This window comes from Trachinotus anak, unplaced genomic scaffold (assembly GCF_046630095.1).
Source record: "Trachinotus anak isolate AG129_WGS33_773 ecotype Australia unplaced genomic scaffold, CSIRO_AGI_Tana_v1 ptg000002l, whole genome shotgun sequence".
In the NCBI taxonomy this organism is placed as follows: domain Eukaryota; kingdom Metazoa; phylum Chordata; class Actinopteri; order Carangiformes; family Carangidae; genus Trachinotus; species Trachinotus anak.
In genome coordinates this window covers 6,688,699-6,702,943 of record NW_027273853.1, presented here as the reverse complement: position 1 = coordinate 6,702,943, position 14,245 = coordinate 6,688,699, and the positions used below count along the sequence as shown (strand labels likewise).

Below are 14,245 nucleotides of genomic sequence, written 5' to 3'. Positions count from 1 at the left end.
TCCAAATGCTAATGATTACAAATTCTCCTCAAATGGCATGAGTTACTCCTCACGTGTGCATCACACTGCCATCATCTTAAGTAAGCGGGAGAAGCCTTAAGAAAGAGCAGTCTGGATAAAGTAAATGAGTCTTGTTAATCCTCCCTGGAACGAGTATATTTAATGTGTTCCTTCACCAATCTGCAGTAATCCAGCCAAGAAAACAACCGTCTCTTTCCATTTTTTATTGCAGCAATGTGGCTGTGACTTAACTTTATTACATAAGACTCACCCAGTTTGTGACTGTCACTTCATTTAAGATAAAGTCTCAAATCTCAGTGGGCAGTTCATTAGGTACACCTGGCTAGACCAAATTGCAACAGTCCTACACTAAATCCTCCCTTCATGAGGGTTATAATGTTATATAATGTATAAAGTTTTTTAGAGGTAATTCAATATCATGGGGTCATTTTGGAGGATGCTGTTTGTGGTGCTGTTGAATTGAATTGTTAAACTGACTGGTGTTTCTATTATTTTGTCCCCCTTATTCATATCAATGAGGAACAGAAACAGCTCTTTGTATAATGCAATACATCAATCTCATACAACTTCCTCCAGATTTATGACACAGATGAACCAACACCTCTTTAAAACACTTTCAGCTGAAGAAAAAAAATGATATACCAACTGGCAAGGGGAGAGTAAAACCATCAAATTGCTGGTATGAACATATCACCTGATAAAACATAAATTAAAATTAGGGCTGTGATAAATTGCTTCATTTGTAGATTGTCTATTTGATTAATGTATTGATGTTTTGTCTATGAAAAGAAGTGTATGAAATCTAGTGGAAAAACCATATATATAGTGAAATACCCATCAAAGCTTTTCAGAGCCCCAAGAGCATCTTTAAATGCCTCAGTTTATAATGATATGAAATGAAAGAAAGCATCGGATTCTTATATTTGAGAAGTTGAAACCAGCAAATGTTTGACATTTTTGCTTGAAAAATTACCAAATTAACAATTATCAAAATAGTTGTTAAATGTTTCAGCTGTATATAGATAGATGGATAGATAGATAAATGAGGTAGGTGAATAAAAAACTGCAATTAGTAGCTAAATATTATGCAATAATTAAATACACTCAAAAAATAATAAAAGATAAATATATAATAGAAATAGAAATGGAGACTAAATATTACCAGAATAATGTGTAACACTTTTTCAACAATCCTACAATATCAATGAAATGGCCTTTTAACATAACTAAACAGAAAGCTGTAATTTCACTGTGAAGTGAGAAAAGTAAACAAACCGTGTCACAGATTATAGTCTGATAGATGTTTTTGAAAGGAAAAGTGGTGATAAGTAACTGAAACTGAAAACCAGAACTACTTAATGTCTTTTGACCAGGAGGTAAAACAGCAGAGTCCCGATCTCTTGAAAATCTGCTCAGGATTAAAAAGCAAATTCTTTTTCTCGAGAGCACAGAACCTGATGTGTGTGAGGCAGCTATTCTGCTACTGCCGTCTATCTATTTATCTACCCATATCTGTGTAACAGTGCGTGCAAATCTAAATGAGGCATGTTCTCTCTGCTGCACATCATTACATCATCATCATAGATTTAAAAAAAAAAAAAAAGATTTCTAACAAGCCGCACAGCCATGCACACAAACAAGAAGTTACTGTACTGAGGCAGATACAGTAAAATGACTACATTCTTTAGTAGAGTTGAGTTAATGATCTTTAAGTATATTTAAATCAAAACTACAACTCACAAATAAAAACGAATTAACCATTTATTCCTCCACTCTTAGACTGGAAATAATTAAGCTATAACACTTTCAAATTAAAAGGAAACTGACATATTTTACTATGTGTTGCTAAGCTTGATATACTAAATATATAAAGTAATTACATATTGAGTATCATTCACAATTTCAGTAAATAGAGACTGAAATTTTCCATCATTTGTTCGTAAGGAGATGAAGAGACTTGTTGCAGCAGCAGAGTGATTTACTGTCAAGTCTTCGTGCCGCAATAAAACTAACTCTGACACCACAGCAACAGGAGACGATGGAGGAGGTGGGTAGAATAAAGAGGAACAGGGAGGAGGAATGAAGCGAGAGCGGTGGAGTGGGTGGTTGGAGGTGGTTAAAGTGAGGGAAGTGACAGAGAAAGAGAAATACAAAGAGGTGATGGGGTGAGCAGGTGACAGCTGATAACAGAGAGATAAACAAGTGATGAAAGAGACAAACACTGAGAGATAAGGTGGAAAAACAGGAAAAACAAGCCTACCTTTATTCCACTAATGCCTCAAAGTTTTCAGGTAAACGCAGTGCAGCAGCTGCGTAGGGAAGCAGAGTGAAAAGCTTTTCTCTGCTTCCATCCCTGAGAGTCTGTGCGGAGCCGCTGGTGCCAACAGACAGGCTCAACGCTCCCACCAATACTGGAGATTTGTCAGTGAGTGAGGCAGAGAGTGCTCTGCCTCCTACTGCCTGATGCTCTGATTAAAACACAAGTGTGTGTATACTGTATATGTAGAGGTTGAGAGAGAGAGAGAGAGAGAGAGAGAGAGAGAGAGAGAGAGAGAGAGAGAGAGAGAGAGAGAGCGAGAGAGAGAGAGAGAGAGAGAGAGAGAGAGAGAGAGACACTTATGCTTGAAAATTGAAAACGATTATCCACTAAAACTTGCGAGCAGGGAATATTACTGCAGCCAAAAGTGAAGAGCAGAGAGAGAGAGGGAGGGACAGCAGATCAATTCTGAAATCCTGACAAATACAAAAGATGAGATGGATGTGGCAAGTTACAAACAGGCATCACACTCAGTGGCTGTGTGTTCATTGTGAAGGCCACACACACACCCTGTCAAACAGAAATGACACACTGTACAATGTTTGGAGGCAGACAAAGACACAAACACTCACTCCTGCCTCGTTCCTCATTAGCAGCATGTAGGAGAGTCGAATGAGGCTGCAGGCAGCTCATCATCCATCATCCAGGGAGCTTTCAGCACATCCACAATATATCCATCCACAAAAACACACACAAACACTGTGTACCCAGTCTGCACATACCCATGTAAAAAAAAGAAAAAAGCCTTCAGTACAACAACACCTCAGCAGTGCATCTGCTCCACAAACCTACACTCTCCAGCCCATCACTGTGTTTCCACTTCTTTTTCTCTCAAACACTGATCACAACAGGATCCTGTCCCACACCCAGAGAGCTCCGTGCTTTAAGTGCCCAGCTATGTTTGACAGCTGTGCCCACCACTGAACCTGTGATACTGAGCCACTGACAAAGTGTGATGATGAAATGTCCACTGTTAAGTAACAAAAACAGGCTCTGAAATGGAGACTCGTCACAGTATTTTAGGAATGCAGTGTGGCAGTCTGCAGAAATATCATAAACCAGAGATGGGGTTATTTGAGCCTATTTGTCATTTATAATACTCTTTTTGTTTCAAAGGCTACATCTGAAATTATCCTGGGCTGCTGAGACAAAAATCTTAAGTAATTAAGCTTTAATGAAAAAAAAAAGACAAAATTAGTCTCCCTTGCCATTTGGATGCCTCAATTTCAAACAAACAAACCAATTAAACAAAGAAATAAATAAATCTGCACACTGCTGCCTCGTTCCAAAAATTTCAATTTTAACCACTTGAAACAATGAATTTATAAACCAGAACATACTTGTCATGTCCGTGTAGAATAACATTGAATAAATCATTGAGATTGTGTATTTCAATGATTTATACTGTTCTTGCTTTTACCACCAAAATGAAATTTTAAAGCAAATAACAGTTTTTCTCAGTTATTTCTCTACCAATCTTTAGCTTTAAATGATGTCGAAGACACTGAGACATAAATACAGAAGTACAACACAGATTTTCCTCTCTCCGTTTCCACGATCAGCCTCTCTGTGTGTCTGCTCCTCGGAAAGCTTTTATTTGCTCTAAAAGATTTGTCTACTACAAGCAGGAGTCCTGTGAATCATTCAGCTGTGGACTTAACTACCTTTTTCAAACTGGACTTATAGATTGCAGTGACAGACCACATAATTATTTAGAGTATGCTACAGTCAGTCATGTACAGTCGCACTGTGGCTATTAGTGTAGCTCAATTCCAGACTCAATCATATCAAATATGGTTTTCAGAAACACAACAAAAGAAAGGGACAAAGGCAATGAAACAGGGAAGAACACAAAGAATAGGAAAAAAAAATTAGGATCATTATCTGTTGATGTATGTGAGTGATCCACCCTCTGTTCAGTTCTGCATGTCCAATAAAGATGCAGAATCAAATGGCTTTGATGAGAATTAGTCCCAGCTCAGCAGGGACACATGCAGCGCCACAAACAGGAGCACTAGCCTCAAGACAAAGATTTCCACCCCTAGCTGAAATGAATTCCAAGTTGCAGGTTGTGGCAGATGAGAAGATGTGTTTTTGAGCTCCTCCAGTTATTTTAGCAGGGAATAAATTATGACTTGTCAAGTGGAGATGTGCTGATGCTGAAGAAAAGCAAAATCAACCACTTACAGCAGGAGTCAGGTGAAGTGCAGAAACTGAAGAGTGACATATTCTGGAAATATTCATCCACTGACTCCAGTTATCATTACAACACTAAACACAACCTGCACACAGCTGCTTTCCTTTTTCCAAAAAATTCAAAAAAATGAAATCAGTACAAAAAACAAAACAGATGCAAATCAGACAAAAAATACCATTTGCAGCCCAAACACTGTCGAACTTTATCATTTGTAGTTTTTCATGTTCTGAGTGATTGTAGTGCACAATCAGCAGCTTATTTGCATTTTCCTGCTCATTTTTCTCTTCACCTTTTTTATGAGAAGCATATTTTGAACTGCAAAAGGATCTTGTTCATTGTAAATTCCAGCAAACAGAGCCGTTTTGCAGAAGGACAAACAAATTTCCACTGCAACATAAGATCCAGGTAAAAATCAATTACTACATGCAGGGGCGGCAGTTACAGTGTTCTGTCACTGTTTGATGAGCCGATCAGAAAGTCAGTCCTACACAGGAGGAACATGCTCGTTTGGACAATAAAAGCCTGCAGACTTTGTAGCACTTACCTACACAGCACAGTAAGTGCTGTTTCAGGTACATTTTCTCAGCTTCACATCAGCCAGTGCTAATACACACACATACACATACTCATGTTTAAGAAACTGTCTTCATCTTGCATGTATTGTTCTTACCAAGGTTGCTGTACGTGGCACTGCACTGGCTGGAGGCGGGAGAGTGGGAGTGATGGGAGTGATTCCCATCTTCCTCTGGCTCTCCCAGACTGGCGCTGCCCTCGCTGGCTGAAGCTGGTGTTGCAAGCTGGTTGGCATGGCAGTCCTCGCCCTCCCCAAACGCCAGCCCCAGATTCACTTTGGCAGACAGGACGGTGGCACTGGGCAGCTCCCTATCCTTGGCATTGCTGCCACTGACTGGTACCTGGCTGTACATGACAGGAGAGAGGCATGGCTCGGTCAGTTATAAAAATGTGCATTAACAGTCTGATTTTTTTATTTCCTTCCTGATATTTTATCCACTGACTTTTTGTTCATTATTCTGTATATGATAAGGTTTAATACTGCAAAACAGACCAGAAGAGAAGTAGAAGTGACAGAAACAGAAGCAGTAGTGTTTATAGATGATAAACAAGCTGCTTTTGATAAGGGCTTCCATCCGTCATTGTTCATTTTATCTATAACAGATAACTATAGTTAAGATCATATGACATCAACAACAAAAAGTAAAACAATGGTTTTATCTGGTCAGTTTCTTCAGTTTCTGAAATGAATTCCTGCATCACTTTATCGTTCTCAGCACAGCTGTAAATAAAAAGGGGGGTGGTGCCTTATGAAGCCTGATGTGTTTCAAATGCAACTACACATACGTTGCCTGAGGGAAGGTGAAAAAAAGGCTAAGCAGGTCAGAATGGTGTGTGATAATATGTTTTGAAGATCCCTCTCTGACAGTGGGTGGCTATGATATGAGGTGTTTATTGAGGTGAGAATAATTTCATCTAAATCTGCCACAGCAGACTGGAGAAAAAGTGTGATGATAAGGTGGCAGACTTAAATGTGATTAACTGATTTTCTTTTTTTTTCCTTTGTTCCATCAGACAACTTATCAAAGCTGTAGGCGTGAAATAATGAAGCATTCTGGTTGTACTGAGGTTAAACTTAATGAACCATGAAGCTTAAAAAGACAGACTGAAGATTTAGAAAACAAAACAAAAACTAAATTATGATTTATGAAAAACAATGCCTGTCCTCCTAATGATCTGCTGTAATGCTTCTCTTCAAAATGACTTGTAGAAGATGAATATATATATATATATTCCCTCTTACAAAAGAAGGCCATATCTTGACCATGTACAGACAGTGGCTCATCTTAGTTGTGTGCACTAGAAATCTAGGTCATATCTTACAGTTACTCAGGGTGTGTTATCACTGAGAGAGCTGAGATTACAGAGTGACACCAACCACAGTCTGAGAGCCCTGGAGATGCTATGAGGTAGGCTATACGACACTGTAGTTCATTACTGTCAGTGATGTCTGTTGTACAGGAGATCTGCCACTTATGTGTCTTTTTAAGGAAGTGACAGCACCACAATTTCCCCGTAGGGCCTGTTTCCATCAGTCTGTTATTAAACTGTAAAAGAATATCTTTACTGAAATGTCTGACATAGTTGGAAACCAGTTTGCATTTAAAGGAACCATGTGGAGTTTCTAACCACTAGCAGTGCTATTGAGCAATTTTTTCTTTTTTGTTTGTCTCGTGCATATGGATGCACACGCAAGCACACATACACAAAGGTGATATATATTCCTGCCTATGGTCTGACATTATTTTGCCGATGTACAGACAGTGGTAACACAGCAAAATATGCAGCAATGCACCAGCCAATGCAGGGGAGAATAACATTAGAAGTAAGTTAACATGGGTGTAAACAATGCATGTTCTAAAACGTTTTTTAAATCTGCTTTTTAAATGTTGAATGATGAAGGAAATACACTCAACATGTTTGATAAACCTCGAGACTACAATGTGTTCATCACAAAACAATAATTGAAGACGTTCACAGAGAACGAGCCAACCCAAGTCTTACAAGTAAAATGATGAAATAGATGCTATATAGTAACAAGAAGAAAGCATTAAAGATGCATCTGCCATGCAGAATGCACTCTTATACATGACAACTGGTTGAAGCAGTGAGTAAAAAGTGGCTGTAGCTGAACAAAAATACAAAGAGCTTACAAAGATTAAAAAGTATTTTGAGCCACAAAGCCTTTACTTTTAACTCAAAATTAAATGCATCATGGATTATCATCAAGAAACAACCTGATTTTTTTTTCTTTTCTGGGGAACTGTGTATCTTCTCTGTGGTGAAAAACCTCAACAGCTGGTGTTTCACCAAGAGCCATCTGGGATCAGTTGCCCACTTTGATCAGAGTAAATAGGATACTCAAAGCGGCCTGGTTACTGACCTCTGATCTGATAACAGTTCAGCCGTGGTCTTTCAATGTGACCTGTGTGAGCGTTACACCCTCAGGCCACCTGGGTTGAGACCACCCAGGTCGGGTGACATTCTAAACTATTGTAGATATTACCCCAGTGTAATACACAATATACCTGCTATCTACCACTCTGCCATCTGTTCTACATTTGAGATACTGCTTTGGTGGCATATTGTTTACTATTCTGGCACTTCCATCATGAGTCTGAATCTTACAGTATTTATCTATTTCTCTTTCCTGTACTTTTGCTGAAAATTAAAACAAAGAAAAACAAAACCAGTAAAGCAGAGGAGTGACACAATAAAAGGTAAAAGGTCACAAAAAGTACAAGCAGCTGATTTCATAGCCACAAGCGCTGTTATGGGTGGGGCTGGTTGCCAGTAATGTTTGTTTTATCCTGAATCAGATGTCTCATTTCCTTTGACTGAACTGTTGTTACACATGCTCCTAATATGACTAATGACTTATGTGATCACAGGATGAAAGTCCCTGTCAAAAGCAAGTGTCATGAGACAAAAGAGACAAAAGACGGTTTTGTCCAGTTGAAAGTTTGGGGCTTGTAAAACACTCTCTCTTTTTTTTATAGCATCTAGTGCACTAATTAAATGAGCTGAGATTCTTCTGCCACCAACAAGAGGGCCAGTTATTTGCAGCCAGTTTAAAGAGTATAAAATCAAGTGCTAAGACCCTCCTATGAGCCAAGATTATGATTATAAAAGAGTTTTAAGCACTTACCAGATGTGTGATTCAGAGACCACTTAAAGCTTAAAATTCATGGTCACTGCAATTTTTATCTACAAATAATGATATGGTTTGTCAAATGCAGTAAAAAAAAAAAAAAAAAAAAAAAAAAAAAAAAAAAAAAAGGTGAAATAACTCAATCCTCTGTCTTAAAAGGAGTTGAGTATCATCAACAGAGCACAAAGGTAAATGACTACAAACACAGACTTGAGCTAAGATTTTTTCAGTTTTCAGTTTAAAGATGACTACCGTTACCAGAGACAGTTTTTTTTCCAGACAGAAACTGTTGCTCACATTAGATGCTGGTTTTCTACTGAATTCATGCTGTGCTGTATCATGTTGCATATGTCCCATAACATCACCTTCTAGCAATCTAAATACACAGGGAACTTATCTCAAAACAGTCCTTTTCTGGAACTGCTGTTACATAGGGGCATGTTCTTTATAAGGAACACAAATATTATTGCAATATTTTGAGCATGACGTGATAGAAAAGTGAGCACTTGAGGAAAACACCCAGCTGCTCATGTGTCTGTCTCTACCCTGGGGCACTGCGTCTGAGGAGAGCATCAGATCTGACATGTTTATGACCTGTCTTTGTAGGACATGAGCCCTCTGTGTCCCTTTTAAAGACAGTCGATCAATAGCCTTCAAATTGCCATAGTGCATGACTGTAGCACTTGCCAGCAGCAGACAGACATTATAAAAAGGCCCACTACAGTGTTGAGAGCCAACTAGAAAACAACTAGTAAATAAACTGTGAAAAGATGAAGGCTTCGAAGACTCATTGTGATTACAAACTCAACAGCATATCAACAGTACAGTGTGATATAAGAGAATGCAAAAGGTTTATTATAAAAAATCTGCTAGTGGCCTGACTTGTACATTCAGTTCACGTTCAGTTTCCTCTTCTTTTCTTCCCTGTTTCTTCTTCATGAACTGATGCCATTACTGCACTTAACTCCAATGCAAGCATACAACCAACATTAATCCTACTTGAGAGGCACTTGACAAGAAAAATACCTTTATGCCTGCTACATGTTTCAATGTCAGGACCTGACTTGTTGAGACAGCATGAAACTACCTCAGTGCACTTCACTCTTTCTCAGACCTCTGCTGCAAGAAATGAACAATCACAATCCAAAACACCAGTCTCAGAATCTCAGAAACCTCTCCTCCCTGCTAAGTCAACAGGACTTCAAATAGCCTGGATGGTCACAGGTATTTCCAGAATAAGGAAAGAAAGGGGCTCCATTTCAAGCTTACCCACTGTACTGGCTCACACAGCTTCCCATCTGGAAACCCTGAATACGAGGCAAAGGTGAATTCACATTCTAGGTGGAGCAGTAGTTGTAGGCTGGCCAGTTGTGAAGAATCAAAAAGTCTTTCCCTGCATGTGTTCCTTCCTTGTTCCCCTTTCCTTGAATGTTCTTACCTGTCTAAGGTAATGTGTGTTTGCCAGCGCTGATGACCACGCCTACTGTTAGCCTATAAAACTCCAGTGGAGTTAACCCCTCTTCTGCCAAACAAAACAGAGGGTATGTAGAATGACCCGTGTGACAAGTACACGTCATTTAGTCACTGACTTACTCTTGTTTATCCAGGGCTGGGTTGGGTTTTTAAGAGGCCTTTCATTTACTGAAAAATACCTTAGCATCAAAGGTATTTTATTTCATAAGAAATATATAATATTACTATTATATATAATATTAATCAGCAACTGACTAAAAATGTGTCATGGATACCAATTTTAAACAGCAAAAAAAATGCTTACTAATGAATAGCAAATTTGAGAAACTGCTTTAGTTGCAACAAATTTTTTCAGAAAGACTTTAAAGCTCCACTACTTTGCAGAAGCAAACAAGCGAACAACTATCTATAAAACTAGACAGACATGGTGGTTAATAACAATCTAGACTAGCTATTGAAGAACACTTCCTTTCCCTTCAACACCTGTTACCAAAGCACTGTGAGATATTTACTCCATTCACATTCCACAGCAAATTCTTTCTGTAGAGAGCTACAGCACCAAGGTCTATTTTCAAAATTATTTGGCAACACCTGAAGTTACTAACTAGCAAGTCCACAGTGAATGCTGCAAACAGCAGGTCACAAAGGAATGTCTATAAAAGACAGATAGAGAGAAAACAAGAGAGACTACACCAAAGGTGAGATGTCTTAAAGTGTTATGTATGATGCTATTAAATATGGGTTGCTTAAAGTGTGATTCCACACAAGCCTACATGTTTGTTGTTAGACCGTATGTGAATTTGTCTCATGTAATACTTCAAATACTAATTACAGTAACTACTTAATAAATAATTCAGGAAAAAATGGGTAGAAATACTTCAGTTCACTTCAGTTATTTTTGGTATCAAATATAAGTGAATGAATTTTATTGGAAAGAACTGATCAATATTTCAACAGTGGGACAGATGTTCCCTGATGTTCATTGGGAAAGGAGAAACATTTGGTATGAGGAACACCGCATTAATTGATTGCTCGTTCTTAACCATTTTTTAACCCATATTTCCGCCCACTGCCTTTTTTAAAAATCTAAGCTGCATATATGTGTGAGCTGCTGGATGACTGAAGTTTCCCATGGGAATGAATAAAGTATCTATTCATTGGTGGCATTATCCTTGAAGACTTGACTTGGTTGACCATCAAATGATTTTACTTAACATTATAAGCTTCGGTTCTATTACTACTACTGATGGACTACTCCATAATCCTCTGTGTGAACTGAGAGCTCCATTGCTCTGACTAATGACATGTGGATTTTGGCATCCAACTTTTGGGTAACATGCATTGGATACTCTCCAACTTATACAGTACACCCTAATATATCATATCACATATTAACAGCAAAACTAGCACATACTTGATATTTGTGCCACTTCTGTACCAAAGAACTTCTGGAAGAAAGAAAGACATGACTAAAGCTGAAGCTTGAGGAGGAGAGAAAAGCAGGGAAGCTAGAAAAAAGACAGAATGGGGCCGAGCTCTTGACAGGATGGAGGAGTGAAATATTTAAGAGTTCACAGTGCTCTGGGCTCAAAGGAGAAAAATGTGGGAAGAAGGCATGGAACAGGAGCAAAAAAAAACAAACAAAAAAAAAAAAAGAACATGAAACAGAGTAAGTGATGGTGGAAAGCCAAGCACCAGAAGGTGTGGATAACATGACAGTGGCAGAGATACAAAGAGAGGAGAAGAACCACATAGGGGCAGTGGAGAGAGGGCACCAAAACGCAAGAGATCATCTGAGAGGATGAACAAGAACATTTAAACAAGTTGTGCATGAGCTAAGCTGTAGGTGTAGATATTTCCAGAGTGCTGTTCCTACTAATCGGGGTGGAATGCATTTTATGAAACATACCACAGTGCTAATTGACTATTTCCCAGTGTATTCCCAAAACACATTTAAGTTCTTCTGTGGGTGATTATATGTGCAATCAGACAAAATAAATGAGAGTGTGCTCTTTTAGCAAATAGCATGACACCCTCAGGAAGAGACACTAAGGAAATGCTAAGAATACATGCCTGAAGTGAAGAGCATTTTCTAACAGCAGCAGCTTTCCCATTACAAAAGAACAATTTATTTTTCTTGTTGAGATTATATATTTCAATTTAATTGGGGAGGAGTACACATGTATTTGTAGAATGTGGCACCGGAAATAAAACACGTTTGGTAGGTAATGACTATTTCTAACTGATAGTACCAGGTACAGCAAATCAGAGTAAATCTGAGGATTCATTATTAAATCACCTACTGTAAAAGCTGGGGTGGTGTTTTGGTTGAGTTTTCCTTAATTTATGAGTTCAAAGCTTGATATTTAATAGCACACAGTAATCAACAAACAGTAATCTTCTAAATATTGCACTGAACCAATGGTGCAATTTAAACAAATGGTTTGGGAATGTTTTCAGAGCGTATTATCCAGCCTGTTGTCCATGTGATTAGTGCTTCACATTATTACCTGTGCTTTCAGTCCATGACTTTCCTGATGAATGAGTTTTTTGTTTGGCCACTGCAACATTTATTTCACTAATTGCCATCTTTGAGTGAAATGGTCAAATTCAGCACAGCTTATACTTACAACAGCTTATAATTTAAAACAGAGAAAACTATATACCTAACACCTCCTAGGCTATCTTTACATGGTACCATCACACCGCAGGAAATTTACCTCAAGAAATTAAACACAATGGTCAACAGGACGTAAAAGACAAATAATGAACTCATTATGCAGGAACACAGCAATTACACTGGCAAGTAGAGCCAGTGTGGGTGTGTGTGAGGATAAAGGGAATATGCCATGTAAAGCAGTGATTAACAGAGTAGTTGTCAAACCGACTGCTGTTGAAACCTGTCACACATCGAGGTCCACTCCTAAAGGGAGAAAGGCTGAACATGGAGCCTGCCGATCAGGTAATGGATGACATTAAGGAAGAGACCACACTTGCCAAAGCAGTCGGCTGGGCATGTTGGAGAGCAAACATGCCAAGTTGAGATCAAACACCATCACTGAATCTGTGATGAGGGATCTGTATGATAGAAGGAGAAGAACCCCTGGCACTTTGGAGGAGCAGCTGGCAAAGGTTGAGCATCTTCATTTTAAGCTGGGTCCCATGAGTGCTCTGAAGGGAATGCATGTGGGTAACGGTAACACAGGCACTGCATGCAGGAGCATTAATTAGACCAGCAGGAGGTGATGTAGGCAGAACATGTGTGAGCTCATTTGATGAATTACTATGAATTCCACAGCCTTGAAGACAACAGCATATTAAAAACTACCTGTGTAAAAGCAATATTCACCTTACAGTAGGGGTGGGTATTGTTAAGATTTTAATGGTACTATTACTTTTATCGATACTGCTTATCGATCCAGTACTTTAATGGTACTTATTGCTAATTTTTAAGAGAAAAAAAACTAACAAATTAAGAACGGAATTAACATTGCTTTATTTTATCATGTTCTCAATGAACATTCTTGAGTAGCAAAGTTCAACAGCATTTTTGTGAACAAATTACTTTGTAAACGGATTTTGTAATGATGGAAATGTTGAACAAATGTAGCATAAACAATAATTTACGACACAACTTTTTCTTTGACAGTAGTTTTTTTTAACAATCAGCTGACTAATGGTTACCTTCCATCATTAACCTGTTCATATAATTTAGTTAACTCTCTCGTGAATGAGCATTTCTCCTCTAGTATGTGACAGACTTTCAGACTTTTGAGAAATCACTCATGTTTTTGGCCTTATATTCAAAAGACTTCACCACACTTTTGAATGTTGAGTTCTCTCTGCTGTGTGTACTGCATGGCGCTCTGTGACAGACAGACAGAATGCATCTGAGACTTAACCAGATATGGAGTTGGTGAATGTGCAAGAGAACTTTTATGTAGCAATAACAAATAGGAAATCTACTTTCTTAATTTCTTAAGCACAGAGAGCAGAACCGAGAACGTCAGAGTTTGTGGATACTATAGTCTTTAAAAATTTTGCCCTGGGGCTTGTTTAATACCGGGGATTTGGTACCCAACCCTACCTTACAGCACTTCAAAGTATCATTAACCCTTTCAAAATTCCTGTCAAATTGTTCATGGGTTGAAAACTATTGTTTTCTGGTGGAACTGGTGAAGACTTCAATAGCAGCATAAACACATTCTCCAAGCACATACAGTATGCATACATAGCAAATGATAAGATTACTTTTTTAGTCCTCACTAACTCTTACTAATAACACAAAGACCCATCCACTGTTGCCTGTGTTTGAAACTATCGGGGAGTCCTCTGCAATATGTGTTTAATTTTATAGCTTCACTTTTTTTTCTAACAAAGAAATCAGTATTCTGATCCAAATCTATAACAACATTTAAGTTTATCTCAACCCAGTTTTAAACTGAATCTTTACTGTGAAGTACTACTGTTACAGGCTTTACTCATGTCACTGAGGCATCTTTTAATATGCAGG

General features: G+C 38.4%; 1 protein-coding gene across 2 annotated transcripts in view; it reads right to left on the bottom strand.

Moving 5' to 3' along the window:
- peak1 (pseudopodium-enriched atypical kinase 1) overlaps nucleotides 1-14,245 on the bottom strand; it is a 103,925-nt gene that overhangs the window by 11,368 nt on the left and 78,312 nt on the right. For both annotated transcript variants that reach the window (XM_071492827.1, XM_071492834.1), the window contains one exon: nucleotides 5,206-5,453. In XM_071492827.1, the coding sequence (XP_071348928.1) occupies nucleotides 5,206-5,453 (248 nt within the window). The remainder of the gene's footprint in view (nucleotides 1-5,205; nucleotides 5,454-14,245) is intronic.